Source organism: Desmodus rotundus, chromosome 11, assembly GCF_022682495.2.
Source record: "Desmodus rotundus isolate HL8 chromosome 11, HLdesRot8A.1, whole genome shotgun sequence".
NCBI lineage: Eukaryota > Metazoa > Chordata > Mammalia > Chiroptera > Phyllostomidae > Desmodus > Desmodus rotundus.
This window is the reverse complement of record NC_071397.1, coordinates 11929922-11953382: the sequence shown is the minus strand read 5'-3', so window position 1 is coordinate 11953382 and position 23461 is coordinate 11929922. Positions and strand designations below refer to the sequence as shown.

The 23461-nt window shown below is 49.7% G+C and overlaps 1 protein-coding gene across 3 annotated transcripts in view; it reads right to left on the bottom strand.

Annotated features, from left to right (window-relative positions):
* Positions 1–1892: 1892 nt before the first annotated feature.
* RUNX2 (RUNX family transcription factor 2) overlaps positions 1893–23461 on the bottom strand; it is a 315354-nt gene continuing 293785 nt past the window's right edge. For all 3 annotated transcript variants that reach the window (XM_053913599.1, XM_053913597.1, XM_053913596.2), the window contains one exon: positions 1893–3081. In XM_053913599.1, coding sequence (XP_053769574.1) covers positions 2486–3081 — 596 coding nt within the window. In that variant the 3' untranslated portion in view covers positions 1893–2485. The remainder of the gene's footprint in view (positions 3082–23461) is intronic.

Here is a 23461-nt window from a genome sequence, read left to right as displayed (position 1 = left end):
GTTTCCTCAATCTGAATCTCACACACACACACACACACACACACACACACACACACAGGGATCCGACCAAAGGGGAATTCAGTCACTGTGTCTGAATGTAAGGCTTATATGCCAGCCCCTCTTTGTTCCTGAAAAATTTAGTTTTGGCATTTTTATTTTTTAATCTAGTACAAAAGAAATCAGTTAAAAATTAAAAGAAAAGACTGTTCGAATGAGCCAGTGACTGAAAAGCTGGTGCCGGTGCTCCCAGTCGCTGCAGTTGGACACCAGTTTAACCGTCTCTCCAGCTAGAGAGCAGAACACGGGACAGTGAATGGTGGGCCGTGGATTCTCTTCCTGGAAAAAAAAAAAAAAGGCACGGGGGTGGGGGGGGCTTTGTCCCTCAGAGACGGAAGGGCAGCTCAGACCTGAGTGTGTGACTCTCACTCGACCACAGGCCTCCTGACCCAGGCCCAGGAGAGAGGAAGTAACTATGCCCACTAACCATACAAGGGCATTTGAAGGGCTCTCTCTGGCGTGCAAAGCCCCATCACCTCCAGGCCTGATTCTGACAGACCCAGGCGGAGCTGACGCTCTCATGCTCATTTGACAAAGGTTAAGAGACTGAGGCACAGAAGGGTTAAATAACTCTCCCAGAGTCAAACTCCAAAAGCCTGGCCTCCATGTGACTGCCATTGTCACCACCCTCTGCTGCTTCACCAGCTTCAAATTGTTGATACACTGGAACCTGATAATCCCTCTCTGTGTGAGACACTAACTAGGCTGGAGCTCCTGCAGGAAAGGACCCTTATTCTACTCATTTTTGTGTCCCTAGGGTCACCAGTGTTGTAGACATTCAATTAACATTTGTTGACACTTCTTTAGAATGGGGGACCACACCTAATACAACCTCCTTTTAAAAAAAATACTCCCCCAAGGAGATGCAGTGAAAATTTTAGTAAGAGGCTGAGAAATCCAGGCCACTGTGGGGTACAAAGACAGCAGCGTTCCTGGGGAACAGTGGCATCTCGAACCAGCAGGAGTCCCACAGCGGACATCTCCTCCCCTACTCCTGGCTTGCTACTCGTGTGTCTTGGGCCAGCATCCCCCTGGAGCTGGTTGGGAATGCTGAGTCCCAGGTCCCAGAGCTGCTGAAGCAGAATGCGCATCATAACCAGCTCTCCAGGTGGTTCCTGCCCACAGAGACCAGACAACCACAAGCGAGCGCACCAGCTGTGAGCCCTGCAAATGTTCCTGCAAATGTTCCCGGGTGGGATTGTACTCTTTGCAATCTGCTTTCCGACCCCTGGTTTGTTTCTGGAAAAAAGAGCAGTATATTTGCTTCTGGCAAATGATCACATTTTATTAAAATTCTAATTCAAATAGGAAGGTGAGAAGAACCCTGCCTCGTATAGGAAATCAGATCCTGGAGGCCACAGGTTCTTCCAGATTTCTGCAATTCCAGTTGGCCTCAACCAGGGAACACTGGCAAAATCTGGAGACATTTTTTGGCCATCACAGTATGTGTTGGGGCGGGGGTGGGGGGGGGGGGGCTTCCTCGTATTCAGCAAGGAGAGGCCAGGGGGTTGGGCTCCCTCCACATTGCCAGTCACTCTGGCGGTTTCCACTCCAACCCAGAGAAAAGGGGTGGATTTACCAAATCAGAGAGAGCTGGGAGTTTTAGAAAAGAATCAGGAGAACCTTTAGACGCTTGTTCTTCACAAGCATAAGAAAAGTTGAGACAAGACTCAAGGACAAATGAGGGTTGGGACAAGAAACAGAAAGAGCGGGGCGCCTGCAAGGGAAGAAACGTGGCAGAAAGAGGCCAAGTCCAGAGAGTGGATATAAAATGTTTGTTTATTACACAAAATACTTTCTAATTCATAAGAAAGACTTAAATACCCCACCCTTCTCCAAATACATCAGATTTTTTTCACTTCTCTATTTTCCAAACGTCTTGAAATGTGGTTATAATAAGAAAAAGTAAATTTTTCCCCAACCATTTTTTTTTAAAGAAACATGTAAAAGTCACCAGAGATCAGACACACCGTCAACAACTCGAGAGAGGAAGACTGGAGCTGCCCTTGAACTATTGTTTTTGTAACACGCTTTGCACTTGCCTTCCCTCCACGTTACCCCGAAGTCACAGGTGGGGGATGTGAAAGGCTGGTTCTCTGAGCATTTTTCCCACGATCCCACCCCACCACAGTCTTGGGGCTCAAGGCCTTTTCCAGAACAAGAGAAGGACATTTGAAGGGCCAGGAGTGGAGTGGGGCAGGCAGACGTGAGAGCGCTGAGAAAGCCTCGCATGGGAGAGTGTGCGAAGCGCCGTCCCTTCAGACTGGAACGCGAGCGCAGGTCCTTTCGGCCGAGGTGGTGGATTACAGTAATCCCCTCTTCTGCGGGGTTTGCGCGGCTCGCGGGTGACGGACCGGCGGGGATGCCTGGTGGCCTCAGGGACCCCGTTACCGAGCGCGGCCCGGATGCACAGTCCGTGCCAGCTGCATTAGTTGGCATCCGCGGCATCCGGCGAGGGCTGGGGCTGGGGTCCCAGGGACGAGGCCAGTTTGGTGAGGGCCCTCGCTATGACGTCCAGGTGGCCGTTCATCGTCCGCAACTCCACCAGGATGTCCCCGACATTGGCTTCCAAGCTCGCAGGGGCGGCGGGCTGGGCGCAGGGCGGCGGGGAGACGCCCTTGTCCTCTGCGCCCTCCTCCCTGCCCGCTGTGCCCGGGCGCGGGGCGCGGCCCCTTTCAGAGCCCGGGGCTGGCGCCGGCCGCTCCTGCTCATCCCCCCGGATGCCAGGAGGGGTGGCCGAGGGGCAGCCCGGCAGCCAGTCAAGGAGGCGCGGGGCAGCCTCTGGAGAGGAGGCGACCACAGAGTAGAGGCCGGTGCGCCGAGGGGCGCAGGAGCCAAGAGGTGCAGGGGCTGCGGGAAACGGTGGGGGCAGCAGCGGGGGCAACACGGAGGGGCCGGGAGAAAACGTCTGGGGCTCGCAGGAGGAGGAGGGGGAAGGCAGGGCGGCGGTGGAGGGGCCGGGCTCCTCCGAAGAGAGGAACAAGGTGGTGGAAGACTGGGAGTCCAAGGTACTGGGCTCTGAATCTGCCAGGGAAGAAACGAGAAAGGATCACTCAGGCATTTATCGTGGACTGTCTGCCCAGCTCCACTCTAGGTAGTGAGGGACTGAGGAAGGAACTGAACGAGAAATGAGGGTTTATTTCCTACGCCCACATTGAAATCTCCTAAGGAAGAGAGGGTCATGTGAGCAGCGAATGCATCAAAGAACAAAGTGGGAAAGGTCTGGAGCCCAGCGCTGGGATCTGGAGGCAGGAGAATCGCGGACCGTCGTTGCCTCCTCGCGGATGAGACTCCCCACTCGGGTCTAGAGAGGTGGCACCTCTGTGTAGACAGGGAGGGAGTTCCTGGCAGGGGCCTGTCTGGAGGCAGCCTTGCCAAGGACAGTAGGTGCAGACTGTGAAAGGAAGGGCCTTCCCCACTCTTCCCAGAAGCAGAAGTGTGTGAAACAAACAGGCCCCTCCACTGTCCCACACTGTCCCAGCAAATCCAAGCTGGCGGAGAGCCAGGAGACAGCGCTGATGCTCAGTCTGCCAGAAAATGCCCAGGCACCTTGGGCCAGTCCCATCCCCCCTTGGGGACTTGGTTTCATTTCCCCATCTGTGCAAAAAGGTTGGGACAAGTGACCTCTGAGGACCCTCCCAGGACTGACCAATCTGCCCTCAAAGGTCTTCACCTTGAAACCTTGGTCTCAGTCCACAGCACGCAGCGCGCAAGGCCTAGAAGCACTTGACAGGCCTCCTTTTTTGCTGCTTCTCTCCCAATCCCCTGCATCTCCAGGCAGAAAGTGGGTGGCAGCCCTTGGTGACTGGGTATGGCAGCAAAGTTTACCAGCCTCAGGTCACAGGCTCCTCATCAAGGCCAACAACCTCAACTGGGCTGTGTCAGCCCCCCTGCTCACCACCTTTGGGTAGACAGATGTCCGGGCCCACTCTGGAAGCAGTTCTGGGTTTTACCAGAACCCAGTCTCAGGGCCTCCCTCCCAATTGCAGCTACAGGGTCTGCTCTTGGCTTTCGGCATTCATTGTATTTCTGGGTGTCGGCCTGTATGCCCTGCCCTCCAGGGGTTCCACGCCTTTCAAAGGCAGAGCTTGCACCATTGCCTGTATTATATTGGGGAGAGTGGCATGAGGAAAGGGCCAGTACGTGAGTGTGAGCACACGCACCCCCATTGCACGTGGACATGTGCGCTCTCACCACTCATCTCCGGTGAGCTGTTCCTTAGTCCGCATCTGCTGAGCCTCAGAGAAGCCCTAATCGTCTGGTGAGAGCTTGTCCCCTCATCCGTCCTGAGTTCAGCGCCCAACAACGTCCTCCCGGGCCCCCCGATGTTAGGATATCTAACTTGTGTGGGTGGGAATTATGTCTTGGAGGGCCAACCTCGGAGAAGAAGCCACCCATGTGCCTGCAAACTGCTCTGGTAGAAATGTCACAGGTAATTTCTGCTGTTGGCTTCCACAGAACTGCCTGTCCTTCACCAGTCATAATTCTCTCAGGTTTCTGTGATCATCTTATTTTGTAAACCAAGAATCACAGACACTTCTAAGCACATAACTCCTGTGAGCTGAAAATGATAAAGGGGAAACTCTCCAAACTGTTTGATCCGGTTTTCCTTGAGAAAAATGTTAATGAACTTCACACACCCAACTTTTGTAGCAGACAAGAGCCCTTTATATTTATTAAACCAAATGGAAGTCTCATGGGTAAAAAGAAATAGAGGCAAGCACACGAAATGTTCTAGGGCAGTGTTCCTCAAACTTTACTGCGCATGCCATTCCCCGGGCACATTGTAAAAGGGCAGGTTGTGAATCAGCAGGTCAGTGGTGAGGCCTGAGGCCCTGCATTTCTAGCCAGTTCCCAGGGGATAAGGATGCTGCTGGTCTGGGGACCACACTCGGGGTAGCAAAGGTGTAGGCCACACAGACAAGCTTGGCATATAAAGCATAGGATTTATGACTGCAGAAATTAGACTAACCAGGTGTAGAGGAGCAACCTGTGAATCTAATATCAGGAAAATAGTAATAGTGTTGATGCTGATGATCTCTCTCAGCTGCCAGGGGAATAAGAGAAGTGGCCTCTCCTGCCATTAGCTTAAAAACCTCCAGCAAAGCCTTGAACGGTGACCTTGAACGGTGAAACTGGCCTGGGGGGAAAGGGGTTGTGGGGATTTCTTAAAGAAGAAAGCCTTTCACTGTTGTTCCAGCTAAAACTTTAAAAATCATCAAGTTGTCAGGACTCACCCCAACTGGACTGGCAAACAGAATTGAAAAACAGAAGCACCTTTTTAACAAGTACATCACCTCCCGGAACTTTCACCTGGCTGTCAGGAAACTCGGCTGCAGCCGCAGCTCAGCTAAAATCTGGGCGAAATGATTTGTAGGTCCCTTCCATCCACAACTGATCACTTTATCCCTGATTTGTGACATAAGCTTTTGAATCAATGACATAATTTTTATGCAGCTTCAGTGATTGCTACAAAATAAGATCAGGGTCTTGCTGTTATAGACATGGCTCTTTGGGGAGGCTGGGGGTTCTCAGGTGCAGAGGGTCAATTAATCAGACTCCTTAATTCCTTCCTTCACCCCCTCACATGGTCTCTGACCCTTATCCTGCCTTATTAGTCTTCTGAGAATTATGAGCACCTGACATTTTACGTAGTTTTTTGTTAACTAGCATGTCAGCCCTATGAAATGAGAGACACGGCTTATTTCATTCTCTGCTGTGTCACTGGGGCCTGAACTGTGTCTGGCACAGAGTAGCTGCTCAATAAATACTTGTTGAATGAATGCCATATAATCATCATCGGTCCAGAAATGCAACTCCAAATGCAATCAACCGATCCAGCTGTGTGTTGTGTAATCATTCGGTGCTTCGATTATTTATGGAGTCTATGCAGTATTGAGGAAATGCTTATACTAAAGAACTTATTCCTTGTTTATCCGACATCCTAATTTTACTGGGTGTCCCATATTTTATCTGGCAACCTTATGGGAAGTCGATATTTTCATCCTGTTTCATAGAAGAGGAAACTAAAGCAAAGATGGGTTTGGTGTTTTCACAGAACTGCAGAGTTAGAAGAATCTTTGCTATGACTGGACCAACTACTTAAGATGTGGAGACGGGGGCCAGTGAGAGAAAGACTTGCTGTTTCATGACACAGCTGAGAACAGAACAGAGAACAGTCTCCTCTGTCCTAATCATCTATCATTCCCTCACAGAACAAACAGGTACTGAGTTGAGGGCCTACTGTGTGCCAGATGCTGCACCAGGCTTGGGAAACACAGCCGAACCAGACAGCATCGCTACCCCGAAGGAGCATCGGGTTGCCTCTCAGTGGATACCAACACCCATCTGCTGGGTCAGGCTGGGGCAGAAATGCCAAAGAGCTGCACAGCAGATGTCCACCAGCTATCAATTCGCACGGGTTTGCTAGTGAAGCTTGGAGCCCCGCCCTCACTCAGGTGGATAGAGGCTGGCACGTGAACCGGGGTCACCCACAGCTGGATCCAAACTTTCCAGCCTGGCACTCCTTTCTCCCCCACTGCTGTCCCATCTCCCTCGCACATGCAACCAGCCACTTTGGGGTGATGCTACTTCCTGAGATAGGGAAGATGTTCTACTAAATTTCAGCGATTTTGGTTCCTGTTACCATCCTGCAAATACCTTCACAAAAGTCCGTTTCGAAGGTGCATAATATGTATTCAAATATATATTATATACATATTCAATGTGTATACACATATATCATATATGTTAAATACATTAAATATATTTAACTGCAAATTAAAGTAATAATGAATTATGAATTGAAATATATATTGAAAACATAAATATAAAGAAATGTATATTGAAATATATATATTAAAACGATTATAATAAGCATTTGAGAAGTGTTCATTCTAGAAATAAGAGTTGAAAATTAAAATAATAATGCTTATCAATTGAAATAATTATGAATAATGAGTTGCTATTTTTCACTTAGAAAGTAGTCAAAGTCTTCTCATGCCAGTCCTCACTGCTGACCAGCTTGTCAGGGGAAAGGCATTCTAATATGTTATTTATAGTGGAATAGATCAGCACATCCTCTCCAGAAAGCAGTTTAGAGACACATGCTCCAGTGTGTCTCTACATGGGAAAAGGAAATTGCCAAATTATGTATGTGGGTGAGTTCAACGGCCTACAGAAACCGGTGTAAAATAAAGATCGAGAGATGGAGAAATACTTTTCTGAATTTTCAAAGACTTCGGCAGTGACCACGAATGGATATACCTTCCCTCCTCACTGATCTTTAGCAGAACGTGGCCACTTCCTACCAAGTCGTCAGGGCATTTTTATTCAATCGTCATGCTGAGTCAGGCTGAATCATTTCTTGGCTGGCAACCAGGCACTTTGATAGGCTGACTTTTTTTTTAATCTTTTTTACACCCACTTGGCACACCCACCAGCCTGAGGCTTTGGCTTTCTCTGGGGGGCACCTGTGGAAGGGTTAAACGTAGGCCATAGGGCCAACGGGCTATGGGAACCTGCCATTCATGTGCAAATAAGCCCTTTTGATGGAGCACCTCCCTAAAACCTGCTTCTCTCTCTGTCTTCCCCTTCTCAGTAAATGACTTTCTGTTTGTTCAGCCAAACCCCCAGGACTAATCCCGACCCCGCTCTTTCGCTCACCGCCCCACCCCCCATCCGCCAGCAACGGTTGTAGGCTCTGCCTTCGCTACATACAGCACCTGACCACTTCTCACAGCCTCAGGCCGTGGCCTGCTGCTGGGAACTGAGCTGAGACCAGAAAATAGGTCTCCTGAGTTCTGGTTCAGTGTTTCCTCCACCACACCCAAGAGTCCACCTACCTGAACGAATCACTGAGAACTCTTCCCGACTGGACCGCACCTCCCCAGCCCTCCACCATTTGTCAGGGGAAATCATTTGCTGAGTCATAGTCTTGCTTTTTTATGTGTATTAGAGAATAGCTAACTTTATTCATTGATTCATGCAACAAATATTTATTGAGCACCTAGAGTATGTCCAGCAGAATGCTCCATTTTGTGCAAAACCAGACTTAAAGCCTGACCTCATTGTGGGGGCAGAAAATCATTACATAATTGCACAAACAAATGTGTAATTGCAACAATGACACAATCCACACGCTATAAGGGGGTTGACCTATGGAAGGAAGATTTCCTAAAGCCTAAGAAAGGGCCTGTGGCAGGAAGGAGTATTGCAAATATGGGAGCCTCTTAGAGAATGCAAGTGTGACAGGAACAGAGAGAGCGAAGGGAAGGAGGCATGAAGTAAGGTGAAGATCAAAAGGAGAGAAGGAGTCTGAAGAAGTAGCGTATGATATACACTTTCAGTCATCACCCAATCTCCATTCTCCTCTTCTGCCTCCTTTTTAGTTGGTCCATGACCACTTAGAGTAAAGATTACATTTTCCAGCCTCTCTTCAAACTACCTGTAGCCACGTCACTAAATTCTGGGTGGAAGGACGCAAGTAGAAGTGCTGTGTGCAACTTCTCCTTCCTGTGCCTGGGATTTGGTTGCAGTGGCTAGTGCTGAAGCAGCCCTCTTGGACCATGAGGTCAAAACCATATACTAAGGACTATAGAGCAGAGAACTGAGTCCCTGATAACTTTGAGGAACTACTCTACCAATCCTAGCTCACTCAACTGCAGGCTCTTCATATGAGAAAATAAAATCTTATCTATCCAAACCCCTATTCAATTGAGTTTTCTGTTATAGCCAAACTAAATCCTGATATGCATGGCCTTGTTGAACTTGTTAAGGAGTTTTGCCATTGTCCTAAGAGCAATGGAAAGCTTTGCAAAAGTGTTAAGCATTAGGGTGTGTGACATGATCAGTTTTGTATTCAGAAGTTCACCTGGCTGCATTGACAGGAGGTAGACAAAACAGCAGCCAGGAGACCAGTTAGGAGGTTCCAGGTGCGGGTGAGAAATTACAAAATGACCATGGCTTTTGCTACAGCTGTAGCTCTGGGGATGCAGAGCAGTGGATTCGACAGTCAGCTGGGACGTGGAAATGGTAAGACTTACTATGGGCAGGGACACAGAGGATGGAGAAAGCAGGTGTCAGAGAAATGATACCAGACTGCTGTTTCAATGCAAGATCCCAGAAATTCTGGCTCTAAAAAGGGAACTTTTCCTTTCTTGTTCTCTGGAGTCTGGGTGGCCCCTTCCCAGTCCACACCCAGCCCTCCAGCACAGCTCAGCTCTGACACACCTCACCAGAAGCAGCCCTTGGGAACATTTTCCCAGGAGCCTGGAGGGAGGAGAAACTGAACAGCCTTGGGGAACCAGAGAGGCATAAGTCTGTGGGAAGAGGACCAGACCTGTCTGCGGGAGAAGCAACATCTCTCAGCACTGCAGCCGGGCCCCTGCCTTTGATGGTTCAGACTTGGCTGGGCTGCTGCCTGCTCCTTTCAAGCGCCGGACTCACAAAAGGGAGGGTTGAGTGTCTGATGAACTCAGCCCAATAATATTCACTTCTTTTATTTTCCAGGAACGTCATGAGAACCACAGGGCAATCTTCTGGTTTTAAGACCTGGTGAGTCAAGTCTACAAATACGTCTGACTCAATTTGATCCCAAGTTCTCACCAGGCATCTCCCAGGAGCGCAGCTCAGCAGGAGAGCTGGAGCTGGACAGCCCCTACAGGGGAGAGGAGCGCTGGTCTCTCAGGAGGGGGTGAGAAGGGCTGGCTGGAGTGCAGGCAAGGGGATTCCTGACTGGACACTGACATTCTCACAATAAGAGCCAACAGTTACTGAGTGTTCACGGCCTCCCAGCTATGTGTTACACTCTCTCTTCTAATTTGCATGGAAAACTATGAAGTGGATTCTGTTCTTAATCCCATTTTACTGTTGGGAAACTGAGGCCCTACTATGTCAAGAACCCTGCTCACACTCAGAGAACTGGGGTATGAACCAACACAGCTGATGCCAGAGCCTTATTCAGTGTGAAGGAGGGAGTGTGCTTTATGGAATGTTTGCAGGCGTGGAAGGAGGGCTGAGAAGGAGGGCCACCATTTGCAGAGGGTCTGCTGCGCCCTAGGCCTGCAGTCTGCCACCTCGACTGGATATTAAAACCTGGGGAGATTTCAAAACACTATTGATGCCCCCAACCAATCAAATCAGTATGTCCAGGGATGGTGCCCAGGCATCCTGTGTTTCAAAAGCATCCAAGTGATTATAATACACTAATACCCAGCTGGGGTTACTCAGCAATGACCCTCTACCCATTTGCAAATGGAGAAATGGCAGCTCTCAGAGTTAGGATAGTATGGATGAAGCCCACACTGACAAGACCCAGATCCTGAAGTCCCTGGCCAACTCCCACACCCGTGCTCGTCCACGTGGACCCATTCTCTCTCCTATCTGGGCCTCCTCTCTTTTGAAAGTGTGTGGACTTTTTAAATGTAAATGTATTTGGAAATTTGTACCTGTTTTTGTTCAAGTTCAAATACTGTTTAGGCCAGCTGCCTGAGAGTAACAGCACAGTCGATAGCCACTGAGTGGGGTGGGCTGGCCCAGGGGCCACTGGAACCATGGCCGTGGCTTCATCCAGGCTCTGCCACAGCCAACCGACCAACCAGGCCCTCCAGAGAGATGCCCCGTAGCTCTGGCCAGAACGTGCCCTCCCCTGCCCCAGGAGGAACCCCATCAATCCACTGCAGTCCCCAGCCTCTGAGGGGCCTCCCTCCAAGGATCAGAAGGCCCAGCCCTGGGGAACCCTTGGTCTCTGTTTCTTGCAGCATTAGTGACATCCCAAGGCGTGACACAGGAAAAGTCATCATCCCTGTATTTCACCGTGGATTATCCAGCCTCCCATTTCCTAGTGGCTGAAGGTTGAACTAATGAGGAATAATCATCAATCGAGTTAATAGAGCAAAGTAACTGCAAAGGGAGAAGGGCAGCCATAGAAACAGATTCAGACAGTCAGAAGGTGCTCCTGCCCAGAGTTCCTTTAAAGAAGGAGAGAAGAAGAAGGGAAAGCAGGTATCTGTGTGGCCATGTGCATAGCAACATCGTCCACAGTAGCCAAAGGCTGGAAGCAGCCCAGGCGTCCGTGGGTGAATGAATGGGTAGACAAAATGTGATATATATATGAGAGAGAGAGAGAGAGAGGAGTATATATACATGTATATAATGGAATATCATTCAGCCTTAAAAAGAAAGGAAATTGATGCGTGCCACATGGGATGAACCTTGAAGACACAGTAAAATGAGCTAGTCACAAAAGCTGGTACAGAAAATAATGTGTGATTCCTCTTGTGTGAGCTCCCCGGGGTGGTCGAATTCACGGAGACAGAAAAGAGAATGGTGGTTGCGAGGCGCCCAGGGAGGGGAGGGGAGAGGATGTGTTTGGTGACTACAGAGCTCCAGGTGGGGAGGCTGAGGACCTCTGGAGATGGATGAGGGTGATGCTTACCCAACAGGGAGAAGGTGCTTAATGCCACAGAGCCGTACACTTAAAAATGGTTAGAATGATCATTGTTACATTGTATACAATTCACCATGATAATAAAACGGGTGGGGGGAGGTATGATGACTTAATTCACAATTTTATCCAAACTCTTGAAAGGTCTATATATGACATTTCTGGACTTATGTAAAAGAGGAAGAGGGAAGAACTAATAAAACAAATTGTTGTTGAGAACATTATAGGTTGAACACCCCAAAGAGGCCCTAAGGATGAGGATTACTTACCCAGTCCTGGACCGAAGCGTTACTGCATCCTCCAAAATGTTTCCTGTTTCTATTACCAGGGTGAAATTTTCTAAAATAGCTTTGTCGATGCTGTGTGAACATAGTTTGGAAGAAAGTAAAGTCCAGAGCCTGATACTTTTAGATCCGCTTTTAGAACCTATTCTGCTTTCATCAGCAGAGTGATTTTAACCCTTCAAGCATTTCGCAGCCCAGCCGCTAGTCCCCTGAGGTCACATATTGTCATCAGCACCACCAGCCACAGGAAAAGGTGGGAATTGTTTCAGTTCCAGAGCCCCATGGTCCTCAGGCAGGGTGCTAGCCGCCCATCCCTTGCTCGTTTGCTCCAATTATCCCTGAAGGTACTGGGCACATTGTACTTGCTGTTCTACTACCCACAATGCTTCTCCCTCGGATATCTGCATGGCTCACCCCCTCACATCCTTCAGCCTTTGCTCAAAGTCACCTGCTCAAGGGAGCGTTTCTACGTACCCTCGTTGACAGTGCCACCCCTACCCCAATCACCACATCAGCTTCCAGGTGTCCTTGCACAGTGCAGCCCATGCTGTCCTGCTGTGCAAATAAATGCACGAGGCTTGGGGGGCTGTGGCCTGAAAGACAGTTTGAAATGGCTGGGGGTGGGGGGGTTGGCTCATAGGTCTGGGGGACTTGCATGAAATGACTTAAAAGATAACAAGGACAGACAGCTGAGGAGCTCGTCTGCGAAACTAAGCAATTCCAACTTTAGCAGGCAATGGGGAGCCGCTGAGGGGTCTTAAATAGAAGAATATGATAGATTTGATCTGCAGTTTGAAAAGATTACCCCGGCAGCCAGCAGTGTGGAGGCTGAGCAGCAGGGGGTAAGGCTGGAGGTGAGAAGACCAAATGTGAGAGTAACATCTTGGATGTTAAAGGAGCCAAAATGATATTACAGCAGAAGAAAGCACAAGAGTGGAGTCCAGACAACCAGTATATGGAGCATTTTTTTTTTCTAGGAACAGATCAAATTTCAGCAAAAAGAAACTTTCCTGCCACCCTTTATGGACCTTGGCTCCTGCCCTGGTTCGGGTTGGCCACCCTGGGCCTCTCATGCATCGCCGTTCAGTAAAAGCAAGCGTAGGTTTTATGGGATTGTTTGTTAAGCCGCGAGCCAAGCTTTTCTACTCGCTTAGGCAGGCCTGCTCTGCCAATTTCTAACTTGGCTGTTTTTTACATATAGGGTGTGAAGGATATCTCTATGTGTCTCCAGGAACACACCCGTTTGGAAGGAGACGTGTGATTACGTATAACACCTTTATGGGACTTTTTGAAGAGGTGTTTATACAACCTGCACATTCCATGGCATGCATACTTCTGTAGGATGGAGAAAAGATGAGAAAGAATGAAAAAGCTATTCCCACACCATAATCAACTTGGGCTCATGAAGAAAAAGTCAAAATAGATTATGCCTCTTAGCCATGCCTCCAGGGTTGAACAGTTTCCAAATCAACCCATGTAATACTTCCTCCTGGAGGGTCACTCACCACTGAACTTCATGTTTTTAAGACTATCGTTAAAAAAGTAATAACGTAGCGCAGACCAGACCCTACCGAAGCCCGCGCTCCCTGCCCCTCCCCCTCCAAGGACAGAGTGCACCGAAGGGGCCATCTCGCCTGTAAAAAGAGGGCTGCTTGATGGACTTGTGGAAAGAGCAGGGTTGTAAAAGTCGGCATTTTGGCTTTAACAAGGCCAGGAAGCCCAGAACGGAGCCAGCTGGGGAGTCTGAACAAACCCAAGAATATTAGAACCTGGGGTCACAGGGAGCTGGGCCGCCACCAGGAATGTGGGGAGGAGAGACAGTCTGGCGGTGGGCTGGGAGAACAACTGGAGCCCCGTGCTGCCAGCTCCTCCGAGGTGAGTCAACAGGCCTGGAGCGGGCGGGCAGACCCGAGGCAGGAAGGGCGCTGTGCCCAGCCACTCAGGGCTTCACATGACAAGACTCCAGGACCTCTGGGGCGTGGCAGGTGGACACTCACATGTCCACTCCCCAGCTCAGCTGGGAGAACACCTTAGAGAAGAAGCCTCCTTGGTTTGTTCCAGAATGCCTCTTTGCCAAGCTGCCAACCCACACTGAACAAGAGAGCAGTGGGTACCCTGGGTGGGGGGGTGATCCCCATTTCCCAAGGCAACCAACAGCAACGGTCTGGGCAAAGGGGGTCCCCAGGCAGTGGCAGGGCACAGAAAAGGGCTCCTCCACTGTCATAGGGACTGAGGGACGATGCCCAGCTCCGGACACTTGTGGTACACATACAGGGAGTGGATTACCCTGTTTCTATCAGCCAGCCCGCAGCCCAGGGAGCAGACCCTGGCCCTTCACAGCTGATGCTTCTGGTGCCTGTTGCCACCTATTGCTGCAATCCTTCCACCCCTGGACTTAGAAGCAAATAATCCTAGGAGGCGGCAGAGCCCTGGCAGCTTCCCTCATTGCCCCACACTTGAATACCCAGTCCTTCCTCCTAAGGATCCCTCAGAGACTGGACCTCCAAGCCACGCCACTGTGCCTCTCCTCAGGATACCTTTTCTACTCGGGGTCCACGCTTTCCCTTTTCCTCATTTCATGCCATTCCTCCTAATGATAACCCTTTGTGCCAGGCTCAATTATACACAAAGCTTAAATGAGCAACCCCAGCTCTAAATTTGGCCCTGTCCATTGGAAGGAGAGAGAGGTCTGGGCCATCTTGCTTTGCTCAGAAGGGGAAACAAAGCCAAGGAGGGGGAAAAAAAAATAACAAGAAAACTTTTACAAAAATAAAAGTCTAGAATGCAGGAACAGGACGGTGCAGGCTGCCCCAGGTCACCGGGGCGTGAGGCCTGTGTTGCAGCTTCAGCCAGGCCTGCTAGGACTCTGCCCTGCCACAGGCCTGCGGAGCCAACAGAAGCGCTTTGATTTTTCCTTTTCAGAAATGCCCTCCAGCCTGACCCCACCTATGCTCCGCCTGCAGGGTCAGCAGAGGGTGCAATGAGAGCACTTGCCGGGAATTTCTCTCAAGATGTGGCCGCGAGTCAATGGGTTGCGCTGTGACCCAGGGTATAACTTGCAGTGGCTCCCCCGCCCCTCTCAGACAGCTGGGAAAGCTTCTCCCTGCTGAGTAACTGAGGGTGAAAATCCCTAAGAGTCTGCCACCCCCACCGCCTCTCCCTCCACACTGTCCTGGAATTGGAGGAGATAAGGGAACCACATTTACACCATTTAATCTATAGTTCTGTAATTATACATATTTATATTACATATTTATTATTCTGATGTGTTCTATAACGTATGAATATCTATTAATATTCTATTTTATATTGTATTTTTATATACTTATCTATTAAGCTTGATTTGATCAGGATAGTAATATTCTCTACAAGTACATGACCATCTCTCTACACAGCTTGTTTTCTTTCACAATTGAGCTCTCTTGCATGATTCCGTGGACCTCTGTGTTTTGGGTATTCAGAGAATGGGCGGTGGGAGGAGGAGAGTGGAAAAGAGAGGAGACACCCTGCTCAGGTCTACAATGTCCTGACAGCTTGGGAACCTAGAACGTCCCCTGAAAGGTCCAAGTGAACTGCACCGGGTAGGTGGGTAGAATCATCGGTTCGATTTTATCCGTGTTGACAACTAACCCGAAATAGTCAAACAAAGTGGATTAATTACAATTTCACTTGCAAACTGGCTGAGCACCAGGACTGACTGTCACTTGCCAGGGGAGGTCCGCCAGGGCCTCTCTGAGCCTGAGCGTTTGGAGGGAAGTGCCTGGATCAATAATGTCCTTCAAAAGACCCAGGAGTGAAAACGAAGGGAGGGTTAAAATGGGACAGCTAAATGTCTGTGGAGCCTGGCCTCACGCGGGGCTGCTGGGAGCTTCTGCGGGAGCATTTTGCAAACTGTCAGCGGCTACGGGACAGCAGGACCCTTGGATATGACCATCGTGGGGTGCACTAGCACACCAGGCCGGGACCAGAGAAGACGAAAGCCTCGCATATATACATGTGAAATGCCTAAGTCCTTGTGAGTTTAGGTGCCTACATCCTACTTCTTCTCTTTCAAATGCAGGCAATGGAGGGTGGACACCAAGTGGTTGCATAGGCATGGATGAACAGGAGACACCTGGTCCCTACAGTCACAGCCCCTCTGCCCACTCAGCCCCCCTCACCGCCCTCTAGCCCAGGGCCCTGAGGGAGAGCAGGGACCTCAGCTGCAGAAAGCCTAGTTTGGGAAGGAAAATCCCACTTTGAAGTGAAAGGTCCCAGAGTTCTTAACACCTTCTGCCCTTCTGAGGTAAACAGAAGATAAATATATTGTGGGGCTCTTTCAGCCAAGATGAGAAAGGTAATTTTCCTCTTCTCCATCTCCCTTTCTTCCCCTCTTGCCCCACCTTCCTCCCTTCTCCTCATCTCACCACTTTTGAAAGACAACCCTTCAGTTTCCTTCTTGTTCTGGGAAAAAACCCGTTTTCCTGAATTGTGGCCTCTTCACTTGTGAAGGAGAAACAAGAACATAAAATGAAGGCATTGGGTAACAAGAAATCAAATCTTAGTGATTTTTAAAAATTAAAAAAAATACATATTTTGTATTTTATTATATATTTATTATTTAAAATTATTTTATTATAGTTTTAAGATAAATTTACATTTTTAAATTTATTGTAAGATTAACAGAACCTTTCCTTTTCCCAGTGGACCTGCCCATGGAGAAGAGAGCCACTGGGGCAGCCTGGGGCTCCTCTCTCACCCCCGGGGTCTGGAAACATTTTCTCTCAAACCCTCTGTGCTGCCGTTCACCTCCATATAAAATGAGCAAAACAACACTCTTCCTTCCCACAGGTATGTGATGAGGTTCAATTATTGCAAATGTGTGAAGTGTTTCAAGGTCCCTGGATTAAAGTAGTATACCAGAAAAAAAATATTATTCTAGAGTGGAATTCCGCTCAGTTGTCATGCTTCCTGTGACTGCCCGCCCTGTGTCCTCCATGACTTGGAACAAGTACCCGGGGTGATGAGGTCTTCAGAAAGCCTCTAAGTAATTCTTGGCCTGCTTTGTTTTACCTTTGAAAAAACTCTTCCTCTACTTCTGCTTTTTTTGCTTCTGTATGCAGCCAAAACCTTTCCCTCATAATGGGTCTTATCAGAAGAGGGGCCAGTTGACTGGAGGCAGACCCTTTCCCATCTCCGTGTTTTCTCTCTGCCTCTCCTTTGCCTTTGCTCCCCACCCACAACCCCTGCTTTTAATATGCCAGGCATTTTTACTAACTTAAAACAAATTTGACCTTGAGTGCTTGGCCATAAGGTTGCTTCTACCTCTCAGCCTGGTGAGAGGTACCGATCCACTTGCTGGAACCAAATCAGTGCCACCTCAGGGTGCGGGTCACTGTCGTGGGGACGGCTCAGAGCCCTGCTGACCCGGGAGGCTCTTCCCCATTCAGGACTTCCCGACAGAGGCACCACATGTGGAGTGTGGGAAAACACCCAGGCAGCTGCTGGGGCGGCTGTGAGACAGCGGCCAAGAATGCCCCTTGCCCAGGCACAGCTGTGTCCCTCAGCAGGTGCTGCCAGGCTGCTGGCCGCGCACCCATGTGTCATATCCTCCTCGGGGCACACAAAAACACACCCCAGATCAGGGACACATGCGGGGCTCTCTCCCCCATCCTCCCTCCCCGCTAGTCCTGAGGCCACAGAGATGTGAGTACGAGACAGTCCACAGGTGACAAAAAGCACCCAGGACCACATTTCCTCCACCCTCAAGCCTCAGCATGTGACTAATTGGACAATTAGAGCAGTTCCTCAGCTGACCCGCACCTCCCTGGTCTCCCAGATAAGGGCGTGGCTGACCCTTCACTGGCTGGCTCTGCACAGGGCACCAAACTCCCACACCAGCCTCACCCAAGAATTCTGTCAGGGCCCAACTGCTCTGCTCCCACATACTGGAAGAACCAGTGAGGGGGAGCTAAAGTGGGCCTGAGCCTGGGGACAGGATGGAACCAGGCTCCTCCCTCCTACCCCTGAGCCCCTGTGACCTCCTTCCTGCCTTACTGGGCATCACCAGCTCCTCCCAGCTCAGCGACATTTCCTTTCCTCCTCCCCTGCTGCTATCTATTCCCACCGCAGCCTGCCCTCCTCTCAGGGACAGTTGTTAATGTGGAGTCTGCGTGCATGTGTGTGAATTGCCTATTCAGCAAGACGAGAGAAGGGACCCCCCCACCCCCCGCCACAGTGGCTTACTCATCTCTGCAGAAATGTAAACCAGATCAGATAAACATCACGTGTTAAATCCTGTGCGTGAGTGTATAAAACTCCTATTCCACTCCCTTGTGTTTTGGGAAGAAACTTACTTACTTATGTCTTTCTTACCTGTAGTTTACTTTACTTTGTTCCCCGTATTTTACTTTATTTTACTGTGTTTTACTTCACATTTCCCACAGGCTGTTAAGTGCAGTTCCGTGAAAACTTAGTTCCATGATCAAGTAATGCTGGTATAGTCCGAGCTGAACAGAGTCCAATGGTTTCCTCACTACAACACTCCTCGGGACCTTAACGCAATAAAGGGCATGGTAGTCATCCAGGAGAGGGATTTCCAAACTTACTTAACCTCAAAACCCCCTTTTTGGAGGAATATTTTGAGGGACTTCTATCCCTTTGGCCAATGGAGCAGGAGACATAGGCTCCTCTTTTGAACTATGGACAGTGACCAGCAGAGGATGGTAGGTAGGCTGACACTTCATAAAGACCAACACCTCACCGTACTTCAAGCCAGAAGAACAGAACTGGCCGCATCTTCCAGAGCCTGTGACGTCCCAGTAGGAAGAGCTCAACTCTTTGCTCTGGGGTGTTTTTTGGCTGGTATAACAAAAGGTCCCCCAAATCCCACTCTAAGGCCCGTCATGAAAGACCACATCCCTGAGTTCACCACCAGCAACACCAGCGCCTGGCAACAAGAACCTAGAAAACCTAGATCCAGCACCGGGCTATGATGGGTCTTTTAATTACAGCTCTTACCCTCCCACTGCCCACCTTCTTGGACCCTGTCTGACTTCTGAATCCCTCATTAATCAACTCCGGGCTCCCTGGGGCCTCACTTTGGTGGTCCATGTGACAAGGATCTGGGATCTGTGCCCTTGTCCAGCCTGGACACATGTCCAATGGTCAATTTCCTTCCTTCAAAGCAGGAGGAAGAGAGAAGTGGTCTTCTAGCCCCCTGGGAATAGGGAGTTGGGCTGTAGGGGCACAGCCAGGGCCAAGCCAAGGACAGGGCCAGGTGTTTAGAGAGGCCAGGCAGGTCCCACAGGGCACCATCAGCATGGGAGCCTTGCAGAACGGGATGAACTTGGCAGAGGATTTGCATGCCCACTGCTATTTACAGCAGCATTGCTGTGGATGGAGCACTAACTCCCATCATTTCCTCCCCATTTCCCTCTGGCATTGTCCCTACCAAAGGGGTGGGAATTATGCAAGAATCAGGCAGACAGAATCCTCTGGACAACCATCAGTGTTGCTGAGAATCACAAGCGTCTGCAGGTCAACTCGTGTTTCTTCTTCCTCTCCACAGGCATGAGGACCTACCCCATGGGACAGCTCATAGCCACCAACACTCCATGTGACGGTGCAGTCACTTTGCAGCTTGGAACCTCAGTGAGTTTGTCTGCAACATGAGCACAATGGTCCCCTCCTGGCTTGTGGCACAGGGGCTTTCTGACATTCATGGTGGGGAGAGGGGCCTGAGAGATCCAAGGACTAGCCTCTCCTCCATTTCCCCAAAGCTTTCCATTCCTGCTACTCAGCCTCTCTTCCCCAGGCAGGTCCAATCCAGACTCCCTCTGTGCCAACACAGGAGGGGAAGGAGACCCAAAATTCCACCTCCTCAGATTCCAGTTCCAGAATTACATGGTGAGAGTCCCCTGAGCTGCCTCACCTGGGACAGACTGTGTCATAGGAAAGACAGCCTCCGACCCCCTTCCCTTACCACTTCCTTCACTCTAACGATGCCTGGGTGTCTTGTCACCTCTGCCAAGCCCTTGCCTGAGAAGCTTCAGAGCAAATGTTACTTTGACCCTATCGAGATTTAACTCAAGGTGACCATACCCCCATCTCCTGAACTGGTGCACGAGGAGTGAGACGGCAGGGCTGGGGTGGGGGCAGGAGGAGAAGGCAGGGTGGAAGGGAGAACAGGGTAGGCTCCTTCCTGCCTCTTCCCTACTTTCTCGACCCAACCTCAGGACACTGCTTCCACTTCCAGACACTCAGAAGCCAGTTCCCAGGATTTTGCCCAGCGTAACTCAAATGGAAGCCCAAGATTAGAAGCTCCAGGGCACCCAGGTGTTGACAACACACTCAGCACCAAGGACTTCCTGTTACTGGGCTGTGGGCCCTTTATCCTCTGGATTGTAAATCACAAAGCCTTCATCATCCCAGTCTCAGACTTTAGGATGTGCAGACACAGTCCCAGCCCTTCACACACCCTCTCTGTCTGCAGGGACCTGACTGTGGTCTTCTTCCTTGGCCTGGAAATGCTTGTTCCCCTTCCCTGAAGTCCCAGCACAGGGGAGACTCCAAGAGAACCCCAACCCGTAATGTTAGGGCACACTATCTGAGGATAAGAGACAGTTATAGAAAAGGGAAGGAAAAGAGAGGAAAGGGGAGGAGAGAGGAGAGAAAGAAAAGAAAGAGAAAGAAAGGAAGAAACAAAAAAGAAAAGAAAACAGGAAGAGCGGAATTTAGGCCAGGAAACCTTTAAAAATGAACTTTCTCTTCCCAAACAGTGGGATGTGACTGGGGAAGGAATGCCACCAAAGGGAGCATGTATGAGTAAATATAAATATGGTTATTTTAGGACTCCATGGAGAATGGACGCTGGTGGTCTCCCCCTTCTTCCTGGTGGGTCGGCGTTCATCCCAGGGAGGAAAACTGGGCCATCACAGGTCTGGCCCTGCGGCCAGACCGGGCGGCCAGTGTGGAACCACGGTGGGCGGCCACACGGGCGGCGGCTCCGAGCTGCGCCTTGAGGTGGGTGATCCGTGTGTGTGAGCAGCACTTTGATATCTGGCCATGAAAGAGCAAGTTCTCAAAGCCCCCATTCATGGACCCTACACACAGGAGCAGCAAACAGAAAAAAATTGTTTCCCTGTCCGTCTAGAAAGGTAGGTTCCTGTTTATTAATCGAAGACCACATAAAGAATGCATGGTTACAAATGTTCTTTCTGAGGCCCACAGAAGCTGGTGGCTGGACGTTTAAAAAAAAAAAAAAATTCCATCCGGTGATTACCTGGGACAAAAAGCTGCCTCTGCGGGCCCCTGTGTTAGTTTTAGAAGGAAAATTCTACAAAAGTACGGGGGGTCCACTTTCAGCAGGCGCCCCTCATTTAGGGCCATGTGGCTTTCCATAGGGTCTGCTGAGAACAGGCCTGCTGCTAGTAGCTCTCAGGTGGTGGGGTCAGCAGCAGCCCGCCACAGCTCCCCCTTCTTCCTGCTAGCACTCCCCCTTTTCCTTCCTTCTGGGTTTGTAGCGGTGGGAAACACCCAAGGGGGTTTTTTATAAAAGATCTTTGGCAATTAGCTCCCTGTGGAAATGGGGAAAGTGGAGAGGAGGCCCTTGGAGGAGGTTCAGAGAAACTCATTCATTGGGCAAGACTGGCTCAGACCAGGAGGGACCCCCTCCATCGTACAGCGGGGACCGTGGAAAAGGAATTAAGGAGCAAACTGGAGATAAGATGGATACTCAGGCTCTTCTTTGAAGCTTAATTAAAGCAGACTGATCAGCCTGGCACTGCATATGCTGCAGACTACCCAAACGTTGCAGATAATCACTAGCAGAGAGCGATGTTATTCCAGAGCAGAGGGTGAAGAGGAAGCTGGTTGAGGCTTCCAGTGCAGCAGAGAAAATCTGAACTGTGATAATTAAATGCATATCGTGCCTGGGGCCAACGAAATTCTTCCTCTCCTCAGATAAAGGGGCAAAGAGACCAGCAGGAGAAATGGATTCAGGTCCATCTACATTTAATTTATTTCTCCGGCAGATGCTAACTGATTTCTAGGTGAGGGGTTCAAACGGGCCTGTCACCAAATCACAAAGTCGTCTCAAATATGTTCAGGGTATACCCCATCCAGCTTCTGGACCACCAGCACGTTTTATGATTTCTTTACACTACAAGTATTTGGCAGTACTGAAATCACCCAATAAAATCAACCTGGGGCTTCATCTGCAGTTTGAGGAGCTCTCCAAGTGTTTGCTGGAGCCTGGCCCAAAATAACCACTGCTCATCCTATTCTAATATCACAGGAAAATACGTCCTCCCTCCCGTCTGCCTACCACCATCTGTGAGTAAAGCGAAGGTCTCCATTTGTGTGCGCGGCTGGTGCTTTTGCTACTGTTGTTTTCCATGCACACAGCCGCAGACGCGGTCAGGATGAATTGCCCATGGGTGACAGCCAGGTCCCATGAACAGACTACAGGGCCTGTCCTGACCCTCCACAGACAAAGTGAGTCCAGGCCAGCCACCAGGACACAGGCCAGGCCTGCCATTTTGGGCAGCCGTGAGGTAGTCTCGTGGCCCAAATCAGCAGACCAAGGCTCAGAGATCTTCCCCTCAAGCCCTTCTGCCTCAGGTCCCCCACCTTCCAGCCTGTAGAAGAGGGAGGGGAAGAAGGGGAATGTCTGAGACAGGATGGAAGCTAAGGCTCACAGGGTGTGCCTGAAGAGGGGCCATGCAGGGTGAGCAAGACAAAGGAAGGGAAGCAGGCGGCAGCCACAGTCATAACACCTCAAGGTGCCCTGGGATGTCAGGCAGGTAAGCACCATCGTCAGTGAGGCCACTGTTTGTTTCTGGCCACAGAACAAAATTTCACCCCATGTTAAGATGTTGACACATATCTGCATAATCTTTCTCTCTGAAGTTAAAAGTTCTTGGAGAATACAGTGTGGGTTCCACTCAAAGCCATCCTGGCCTTACTTAGAGAAGTTGGTATAATTTTGTCTTCCCAGAAGAGAAAATGGATGTACAGAAAGAAAAAAGTGGATTGGGAGGAATCCAGTCAGGATTCCTGAGACTGGACTCCAGAGGGCCTTTCAGGAGGTCTGAAGGAATCTGCACTCGCTTGCTAAGCACCTGTCTCCAAAAACCTTAGTGTCAGGGGTTCAGGACTGAACCCATGGAACTTGAGCAGTTTCCTTCACAAGCCCTCAAACTTTCTTTTTTTTAAAAAAATTTCTTTATTGCTTTTGCTATTACAGTTGTCCCAAGTCTTCCCAGTTTTCCCCCCTCCACCAAGCACCTCCCACTCCCTCAGACAATCCCCACACCATTGTTCATGTCCATGGGTCATGTGTTCCATTTCCTATGCTGTACTTTACATCCCCATGGCTATTCTGTAGCTACCCAATTGTACTTCTTAATCCCCTCACCTCTTCACCCATTCTGCCCCACTCCCTTCCCATCCAGCAACCATCAAAACACTCTTTGTACCCATGATTCTGTCTCTGTTCTTCTTATTTGCTTAGTTTGTTTCTTAGATTCAATTGTTGATAGATATGTATTTATTGCCATTTTACTATTCAGAGTTTCGATCATCTTCTTTTTCTTAAATAAGTCCCTTTAACATTTCATAAAATAGTAGTTTGGTGATGATGAACCTCTTTAGTTTTTTTCTTGTCTGGGAAGCAATTTATTTGTCCTTTGAT